This window comes from Charadrius vociferus, unplaced genomic scaffold (assembly GCF_000708025.1).
Source record: "Charadrius vociferus isolate BGI_N301 unplaced genomic scaffold, ASM70802v2 scaffold365, whole genome shotgun sequence".
Taxonomy (NCBI): domain Eukaryota; kingdom Metazoa; phylum Chordata; class Aves; order Charadriiformes; family Charadriidae; genus Charadrius; species Charadrius vociferus.
The window spans coordinates 3,041,961-3,052,459 of NW_009648559.1; the positions used below are offsets into that span (position 1 = coordinate 3,041,961).

The window sequence follows — 10,499 nt, forward strand, 5'->3', positions numbered from 1 at the left end:
CAGCAGGAAAATTACATGTTTTGAATTACTGAGCCAGCTATAACATTTAGCTCACTGGGATTTTGCTTTAAAACTTTTTTCCCATTATTGACATAAAAAACATGCCTACAAGTATTATATTCAAAGCAGATATTTGTTAGAAGTTCTATTTGCATTTGATCAAGCCATTATCCTTACTCCATTGAAATTCTTAATACGATATCGTAAAATCTACTTGACTTTGATATGTTTCTGCCCCTGACAGACTCAGCTGACAGCCTCTTGCTTTTGTTTCTTTGTTCAAAGCCTCCAGTGAAGTTTCTGTCTTCTGTACTTGGCAAAAGTAACCTTCAGTTTTCTGGTGTGAATATAAAGCTGACCATTTCAACAAGCAGCCTCACTTTGATTAATGTTGACACGCAGCAGGTAGGATACATGTAAATCAGTGTCCTTTTCTCCATGCTACTGTATTCTCCTCATTTCGTGGCTTCTGAAGGAAAGGCTGGGCACTGCGAGGGGAAAGCAGCACCTTTTAGTCTTCTTGCGCATGCCTTGGTAAAGCTGAATTACACGATGTCTCTGAATTTAAAAGTGAGAGCACTTTGGAGGATTTGGACATGTAGCACGTGCCCTTTTTGTTTGTGATGGTGTCTTCCATGGGGAGGAATCCTTAAGCACTTGGCAAACTTTCTCTGTGTGTCTCCGCCTGTATGGTGCCTGATAAACAAGGCACTAGTCCTGGCTGGAGTTTCTGACAAGTCCTTGGGGAAAAAAAATTATTGCTATAAATAATGAGTCAGAGCTTGGCTTTGGTGTCGTTCAAAGCTATTTTGCAGCTGGGTAATATATGTGCATAATCAGTTATATGATGCAAAGTCTCTGGGCTCCATCGAGGTGTGTTCCCGAGAGCCTGGATCTGCCCTGGAACTGGGGTGCACTCCCTTGGCAGATGTGATGAGGAGCTTTATGCTGCCCACCTAATTCCTTGGTCAGCTGTTGGTTTCAGGTCCCGGCATGATCTTGCTGGGGGCAGTGGTGGGTTTTGCTCTGAGCTGGAGCAGGGGAACATCAGGGCTCACTGGTTCTGAGGAATCACCGAGCTGAGCTGAGTGTCCGGCAGCTCTTGGGACTTCACCAGGGCAGGGCACAGAGGTCTCCTGTCCCTTGGATCTCTGTGCTAGGAAGGGTCTATGGCACCAGCTTTCCCTGCCTTTCAGGTACAGCAGCAAAGGGTTTCCTTACACCAGGTGAAGCTCTGAGGGTTGGCAGGTAAAGTGCGGTCCTTTTAACCTGTTCCTGTTTGTAACAGGACTAAAAGCCAGCTGGGTGGATCTCCTTCCAAACGCACTGATGTGCCCTGTCACTGCACATGTGGGCGTGCAGGGGACTGTCTTGAAATTCTCTCTATATCTTTCATTACTAGACCTTTATTATTGGGAAATGCCATTTATTCTATTCTTGCACTGCCACCATGTTTCATTGTGTTCCCACCTACATAATCTGGTGCAGCTGATTTTATAATAAAGAACAGTTTGTCTCCAGAGATGAGATGAGGCAGTGTTTGGAACCATGAAAAGTTGTTGGTTGATTTGGCTAGTGAAATCTCTACCAGGTAACGTTTTGGTGCTAATGCTGAGAGAGGATATGATCAGAGTATCAGTGGGACCTGTTCATAAAAATGCTACCATTGTATACACCATGCATTTAAATAAATAAGATCAATTAATGTCTCAAGACTTTGTAAATGCATCCAGTGTCTCCAGTTATTCCCTTTTCAAATTCTCATTTAGCTTCATACTGACCAGGTTAGAAGTCGGTGTCTGAGTTCATTCTGAAAACCCTTTAAGGAAGATTATTCAGGGATCTAGACATTACTAAACATGAATGGGGAGTCTCAAAAATCTTCCTGTTTTTATCTCCTTCCTCCACAAATGATTTGTGGATGCATTAATGGATTGAGTTGCCATGAACTTACGTGCTTGCTTTATGAAGATATATGCTCTGCTGTTTTCTAACTGTGTAGCACATGAGCATGTTTAACTAGTTTGTCATGCTTTTCAGATTATTGCCAACCATCACATGCAGTCCATCTCATTTGCTTCTGGAGGTGACCCAGTAAGTATTGATTTATAAGATATACTTCCGCAGGTATAATGAAATTATTATGAGAATAAAAGTACCTGCAAATACTTTGCTTCATCCCTTCCTATCCACAAGCACTAACAGAGTACGCCGCACTTCTGGATCATGACCAGTAATAGAAAAAAATTGAGGGACTGAGAGTGGAATGGAGCCTCAGTGGATCTTCGATAGATATGTATAGTTAACTTCCCTGTTGCCCATCAGTGAGCCTCAGTTTATTCAAAACCCCTCAGACTTGGGGATCTAAAAATAAGAATGCACGAACATAGGAATCGCATCAGTTCTGTGGTCCCTGTAATCCAACACCTGTCACAAAAGCGGTCAGCATTGGCACCTCTAAATTTTTAGATGAATTTTGAGTCAAACAAACAGCTATTAGAAGACAGATAACCTTCTTCTTCCTGCAGATACGGGTTTTTCTCTTAGAATCGTAGTCATGAAGTCATTGATGTTTTCAAGCAAGAGGTTTTCTATCCTCTTCCAAACTCTTTATTGCCATGATTTTAAGCGGGGAATTTGTCATCCAGAAACATGCCCAATTCCCTCTTCTCATCTAAGCAAGCCCAGCCCTGCCAGCATTCTGAATTTCACACTCCATGTGATATGAAAACAGTATTTTTTTAACCAGTTTTGAGTTTTCTGCCCTTCCATTTTGTTAAATGCCTCCCTGTTCTTGTGTTATGGTCCAGGGGAAAAAGAAGGCTCTGGGTCATGCTCTTGATAACACTGGGGTGGAAGCCAGGTCCAGCTTCGACTGGAAGATGACAGATCTGCCTCTTTGGATTTAGGAGCAGACAAGGGAAAATAGTCAGGAACCGGCCCTGTGTGGCTGATGGATCTTCTCTGGAGGGCCATGTGGGGGATGTAAGGAGCCTGGCTGCTCTGCTCAGGGAGACGCTGCCCAAGCTGCCTGAGAGCAGGACCTTTCTGGGGCTGGGCTGGGAAGTGGGGAGGGAGCCCATGAGCAGGCTCTGTGCTGTCAGTCCTGGTGCCAAAGTACTACATCCCTAAAGATTAAGGCGTATTGAGAGTCCAAGTTCAAATTTCACCTTTGGATGCCTGTGCTGTCTTAATACACTGCACTGTACAGTAATGTCCTTGGGCTTTGCAGACCCTTCCTGATGTGGATTTCCAGGTAGCTCCAAGCACTGTTGTGCTGAGCATCACAATGCTTCCTATCCAAATTCCATTTTTTGTGATAGTTCAGCAATTTAAATATGTCCTTAAGATGACTTGTTTTTGAAGTACATACCACGTGCTAGATGCTGGCTGCCTACTTTGTCTTTATGTAATGTTTCCAGTTTGGAAAATTCAGGGATATATTTTCAGACCTTTGCTTAGCAGGTTGGATGAGTAATTCTCTAGGGTTTGTTTACCTCTTTTAGCTTTTGTTTTTTTTGTATCATTATCCTGCATTGGTCTTGTACAGTGATCCCATCAGATCTCACAGGCAGAGCTGGGTTTGGTCAGTGCTTAATGGCAGGACCCCCAAGAGATGTGCTTGCACACAGATGTGCTGCAGGAAGTGGGCTCGGTGATGCAGCTGGTGACACTTTTCTTACTGGGAGCATATGTACAGTGGAGGTCTTGCTCAGCGGTGGCAGCTATAAATCTAATGGCACGTCACATAAGAGGAAATTTTGGCAGCTTGTTCAGGTAATTTTTCCAAAATCCCCTTTACATTTAAAATGGGCAATAGTTTCCACAGGACATATGTCTCCACCTGCCCCCACGTTCAGGGTCTAAGCACAGTTCAGTGTTGCTCTGCAGGGTTAAGGAGTAGCAATATTCTGCTCGAGAATGAAGCCTATTCTGGCTTTATTTTAAAGCAAAGTCATCCATGCATGTACATAAACATTACAAAGGTACAAAAATAGCAGGTACTGCTCCACTTACTTTAGTTTCTAGTTGCTCTCTAGACCTAATTTATTTTAAAAGTGTATCCTAAGATATTTATGAACTTTAAGAAAAATCTGAAAGGAAAAGGAAGGAAATTGAATTCACTAAATGCATAAGAAATATTTAGCTTGCTTTGTTTTAATGGTATTAACTTTGGAGATTTTTTTAAAGAATTATCTAGGATGAGTTCTGCTGGCCCTAAGACCTGCCTCTCGTGTTGTTCATTGTGAATTATTAAATGATGGTTCTTGTGCATATTGCAAATGGGGGCCTTGTTTCCTGCCAGCTGATTGCATCTTCCCTCAAGAGAGCCATGCCTTTAAGCTGCGAATTGCATTTTCCCCATCCCGCCTTAAAGATCCAAAATAACAAAATGCTTCTTTAATAATTAAAAGAATGTTATTCATTACCTCACCATTTTTACTATAACACTGAATTATCAAGCGACTCTACTTTTGCAGTATGACTAGAAATGTTAATTTTTCTATTCCAGTTCCCTTTTCAGTTTGATGAGAAAAAGTGAGGATTATTTCAATGTTGGCTGGAAAGAGAAACTGAAACAGACAACCGATTATACTGAGGTGGTCTGATCTTAGCAGCAGCCTTGAGATCCAGAGTAATTTAACCTGATCGTAGCCAGACTAAAATCAGGCAGCAGCAATTCAGATCAGATACCGATTGTATTATGCAATATTTTAAAGATCAGCTTTTCTCTAAGATGCCTTCAAAACTCAATCTTCATGCTACAAATTGGGAATATTCTGACTTGTCCTTTGTGTTATATTAGCACTATTTTATCTTCCACTGCTATTGATAAGGACGGCCCCAGCTAACAGCGGTGACTGGCAGCCACGCAGCCTGAAAGCGTTACACAGGAGAGGCTTCGAGCTCTGTGGGAGCAGCAGAGGAGAGCAGCATTGCCTGCTGATGAGGCACCAGTTGTGTTTCTACTCCTGTTGCAGAGTTTGGAGTTGAAAACACAGTTTATTGAAGACCCAAAGAACGCCAAATGGTCTAGTGCATTTATTACAAGAAGAAGATTTCAGGACAAATACCATGTCGATAGCCACCAGTGTGTCACTGATCTTTCCCTTAGCCCACTTTGCTGGTACTTCCAGTTGTTTTCCCTGAAAGAAGCACGCTTGTTAAAGCTAAAAATAGATCTCTCTGTACTCAGTTGCTTTGCTATGGTGGTAGGGTTGTTCATACTGATAATTTTAAAGACATTTTTTGTCTTCTTTCCCATAGGATACAACAGACTATGTTGCATATGTAGCAAAAGATCCTGTTAATCAGAGAGGTATGGAAACAATTTTTAGATTGTTATACACGTTTATACGATTGCTTTATCTGTACCACGGAATTGTTTGAGTTTTAAAATAAGCAAGCTACTGAACAGCTCAATATTCTGTACAATTTTTTACTTCCCTGTATGGATATGGGTGACAGTACACAGGCTGTGGCTTTAAACGTCATATTCCTTGTGCAACGAAGTGAGACTCTGCAGGCCAGACTAAAGCTGTACGTAGAGCTGCTGGCTCCATGTAGGGGCAGGAGCCGACCGAGCCGGCCTGGCCTGGGGAGGAAGGGCAGAGCCTGGCAGGGTGGGCAGCTGCCCTGCTCTGGGACAACTTCCAGATGAGGGAAGGGCAGTGAATGTGCCTCTTCATCTAACCCAGCCTCCTGGGTATGTTGCTGGAGGGCAGAGTAGGGTATGTACTCAGGTGTAGGAGACCTTCTCCCCTCTGGACACTAACCCAGGGAATAAAGGCCCTTTCCGTCACTCGTTATTTGCCTGCAGTACAAGACAGACTGGCCTTTGGCTGCTTCTTTCCTGCCAGACAGTTCTCAGAGCAACTCTGCTGATGGCTATGAAGTTGGTAGTGGCAGCTCACAGGGGGGGCTCACTCTAAGGTGCCATGGGTGGCTCGGAGAAGATCAGGATGTTTTCTGGAGAAGCTGGGCTGGAGCCTTACAGTCTGGCCTGCCACCTCCCTGTAGCTCCATCACTGCTATTTTGACTAACTTAGGGCACCCTGTGAGTTCACCACAAGTCCCGGTATTGATGCTGCGATGCGCAGAACTCCTGTGCCCTGGCAGCCCGCAGGCAGGGCTGGCGGCCGGCCCAGCATCATCCCTGAGCACTGTCTCATGGTCGCTCCACAGAGGGGGCAGACGGACCTGGGCACAGCGCACTCACCGCCGGCCCAAGTTTCCTGAGGTTGTGGGTGAGAACAAGGACTGGTGGCAGGAGCGTGGTCTGGGCCTGCGGGAGCCCTGTCCCAGGCTGCCAGAGCCACCAGGACTTGTGTTTTCACATGAAAACTGCACGCTGGCAGGGCTGGTCCTCTCCCCTGCTGCTTACTGCCAGGCAGGGAGAGAAAAGGTGATACAGGAGCATCTCATGCAGGAAGCATAAATGGGGAGTTTCTTCTATTGAGGTATAAGTTGATGCTACAATTAAAAAAATACCTAGAGCAAGTTCCTTAACACAGCAAAAATTTCGGGCTGTAAAATGTCCTAAAGCTATCTGGATGCATAATTTCAAGCCCATCTTTTCTGCTGTAAGCAATATAGCTTGTGTCTCTATTTTCTGGTATAAAGTGCATTTACTTAATTACAGAAAGGTGTCTCTTTTGCAGCGTGCCACATACTGGAATGTCCCAATGGGATGGCACAGGAGGTGATAAACACCATAGGGCAGGCTTTTGAGCTCCGCTTCAAACAGTACCTGAAGAACCCATCTAGCCTGGTTACGGCTAATGAAAGGTCAGCACATTCTCAGTCACTTAACTGGTGGTTTCCTTCTCTTTAGTACTTTTCAGGAAAACAATGTACTCCAAAGAGTGAGCCATAAATAAGATGCTTTGGATATGCTTTCTGGACATATGCTAATTGTAATATATGCTGTGCATACAGAATATAATAGACTAAAATCGGCTTATTCCACTAAACTCCATTGATTTCTGGGACATTTGTACAGGTACATAATGCAGAATTTAGCTGTATTGTTCCTTAGCTAAAACAGCCTTATCTTAAATCATGCAAGGAAGCTGAACAAATGTTCAAATTACTCTGCCCAGGTAAGCTCAGCTCTATAAATACTGCATGCGCACACACACACTCTGGGTTCAGTCCTGACCCATGCCAAGTTGAAGTTTGCTGCAGCTGTGGAAAGTGTGTGGTGGGGGAAAAAGGCCGTTGTAATTCACTTTTCTGCTGTTCTGCTCATCTCCTGGCAGCAGCCTCAGGTTCCACCTGGCGTGAGTTACATCAGCCTTGTGTACTGAAATAAAGACAGCCACCGCTTGGCATTTTAAAGTATGAAGCCCTGTCCTCTGCACATTGCTCAAAATATAGGGCCTAGATTAATTTTTGGACCACAATTCCCCATTTCAATTACCCTTTTCCCATTGCACTGGGGACAAAATTCTTGCTCTAATTTATGGCTCTCCTCGCAGGTTAGCCATGCCTATTTTTCTCAGTCTTTACTGTAATGCCAAATTTGATTGCTTGCTGCCTCCCAGGAGTAGGTAAAGCTGTAACGCTGCTTAACTGTGTCCTGAGTCCTGGGAGTCGCTGTGCAGGCAGTGTCACTGGTACAGTGCCTGATGCAATGCAACAGAACTGGTTTTATGACATAACAGCAGCCTCAGCTCCAGTTTATATTTATTTCATTGTATATAGTGGTTCTTGCCATTCCACTGCTAATACTGGTCTATTTTCCCTGGAGACAATAACCAGAGGAAGAGCCTTCCCTATCAAACTCTGCTAGGCTGTGCCACAAGTAAATCAGAGCATGGAGAAATGGAAGAGGCTAATTAGATTCCCTCCTTGAGCCTAACCCGCAGCCAGCCTCGGAGAACGGTCCTTGGGCAGAGAAGTCGGATATTGCTGTGTGAATGAGTCACTCGCTTCTAAACTACTATGAATCACATAATCAAATACTTGCACTGCATATCACATAATCAACTACTTGAACTTTATCTTTTTCCTGCTTGAGGCCTTTTATTCAATTATATTCTTGTTAAACAGAGAAGTAAGATTTGAGATGAGCTTTTTATTTCGGGACCGGAGACAGTACAGGAAGCACCTAGTTGTTTTGCAGTGTATCAGCTGTACATTTAAACTATCATCATTCTGTTTTAGCTCAAGAAAAACATTGGGTGCTCTCCTTCGTGTCAGTCAGTGTTTTCTTCAGGCTGAAACAGAACAGTTATATTGATTATGGTTATTAAAATCAGGGTACATTCCACTCAGGAGAACTTTTTTTTTTTGGTAGCAATATTTGATTTTCTAAAACAGTTGCAGGCTTGTCTAACTAAATGCCATAAGGTTTTAATTTTCTTTTGTAAGTCACACCCCCCCTCCCTCCTCAGCAATCTTTAGATTTATACAGTTGAGACAAGAAGCCAGAGGAATTAGTTTTATGGTCTACATTTTGGACACCTTAATGAATGCTGCATTGGCACTTTTTCTTAAAGTTTCAGTAGGTGGCTCTTATATTTTCAGGTCAAAGAAAAGTGATCTGGGCTGCCCAGTGCTACGAAAATGACTGTACCTCCCTGATGACTCCATTTTTAATTCAGGAAGAAGTAACTGGAAAAATAAACAGCTCTGAAAGTTCAGGCTCAAAGCCCGTTACAGCCTCCATATGGCTAATCTGTGTATTGTGCGATGCGCAAACATGGGAGGTTTGCATACACTAGAAAGCAGTTGATTACATCAGTCACTTTTTTTTTTTTCTTTCCATATTTTTTCAGAGAGGCAGCAAATGCTAATGGATCAGCTGGGAATTCACAGGAGAGGGAGGATCATGAATATTACAATGAAATTCCAGGGAAAGAGCCTCCCACCGGTGGTGTGTTAGACATGCGAATGAAAGTGCTAACAGACCAAAGGGCTAACTGTCATGTACAGTGCAAAAAGCAGTATTGCTTGGTAAGTACTTCATCTTCTGGGATAACTATTCACTGCCTATTATGGGAATGAATAATAAAGCGTTACTGTGGTGTAAAGCATGGCATCAACATCAGAACCAGGTCCTTATTACCCTGGGAAAGGGTTTTTTAGGCTAGATTTAATGATGCTTAGTACATAATTGAATCCCAGAGCACTTTCTGAATATTAACTGGTTTGTCCTTAGAGTACTTTTAGGCGACCAAGTAATATTCCCTTGTTCACTGTTAGCTGTGAGGAGAAAATAGACACAGATTTAAATAGCTTGTCTGAGAGAACATCTGTAAAATCTGGGAGCTCCTGGCTCCTGATTCTGTGATCTGATAAATATTTAGTCCTGTCCATTTTGCTCTACAACCTATACATACAACATTAACCAATAGCAATTTACGTACAACATTAATTACCTTTGGAGTGGTTCACGAGGCTCTGTTAAATCAGCCACAGCTGCAAATGATGCATATATCTGTGGCTCTTGTCTGGGATAGTCGGGAATAAACCCCAATCAGTCAGGGAGTAAAACCAGCTGAGTTCAGACTCAGCACAGACTTCAAAGCCTGCTGTGCGAGTTCTTGGAAACACCGGCACTTCCTCACTCAGGGAAGCTGGCACCACCGCTTTGCTCGGAGGGAGTGCACGCAGACGTGCCCGCTGGGATCCAGTTGGTGCTGTCTAAAAGGTTGCTGCTCCCAAGTGTTGTTTGTGTCTGGTGGCAACTGCTCCTGGGTTCCTGTGCTACTGCTCCATCCATTTTTTGGCCTTGTTAACCTCAGCCATACTCCACATCTCTGTGGTGGGCCTGGTGGTTTCCACCTCCCCAACAGTTCTCTAAAAAGGTGTTTGACTGTATCCCGAGTTTGCATTCGAAGCTCTCCAGAGCTGCTGCAGGGAAGTTCCTCTGTAACATGTAAATGCAAATGCCTTTTTTCCATGGGTGTTACTTTTGTTTTTTCTTTCAGTTCTGATGACCTTCTAGTGCTGCTCAGACAACTTGGTGATCATTTCACTTTCAAACCATGATGACTGTAGTTATTTCTCCTTGTTTTTATTGCAAGGAACATTTATAAGAAATTCTGAATTTTATTACGTAGGAGTTATACTGTATATGCTAAAGCTTAGACAGATAACTGGGTAGTTAACAGTCTCTGTGAGGCTGGAGTATGTCCAGACACAATGCCCTGTAGAAAGAAGAGTACCAGCATGAAATATTATTTGAGGAGATAGGAATTTTTTGGTGAAGAAGGTAAGTTTAGTTACCTGTATCCCAATTAACTGGTGCATGGATGTTTTAAAGTTACCTGAGGTTTCTAAGGGACTACTTTACATGACTGTTTTTACAATTTTTCTACAGACAGGCAGCCCAACATTCATCAATATATATGAAAATTGCCCAGAAGAAAACAAAACTGTGGGTATGTACTCTGTTTTCCTTCTCATGCATATGCAGAATTAATCAAGGCAGACTGCCTGGAAGAGCTGCCCCTTGGCTTTTGATACAGTGGTGAAAAGTGTTCTACTTC

General features: G+C 43.2%; 1 protein-coding gene across 1 annotated transcript in view; it reads left to right on the forward strand.

The window, feature by feature from the left end:
* SHC4 (SHC (Src homology 2 domain containing) family, member 4) overlaps window positions 1–10,499 on the forward strand; it is a 32,711-nt gene that overhangs the window by 17,519 nt on the left and 4,693 nt on the right. The window contains exons 4-9 of the mRNA XM_009886139.1: window positions 286–405; window positions 2,041–2,094; window positions 5,269–5,320; window positions 6,663–6,789; window positions 8,784–8,961; window positions 10,331–10,391. Of these exons, the coding sequence (XP_009884441.1) occupies window positions 286–405; window positions 2,041–2,094; window positions 5,269–5,320; window positions 6,663–6,789; window positions 8,784–8,961; window positions 10,331–10,391 (592 nt within the window). The remainder of the gene's footprint in view (window positions 1–285; window positions 406–2,040; window positions 2,095–5,268; window positions 5,321–6,662; window positions 6,790–8,783; window positions 8,962–10,330; window positions 10,392–10,499) is intronic.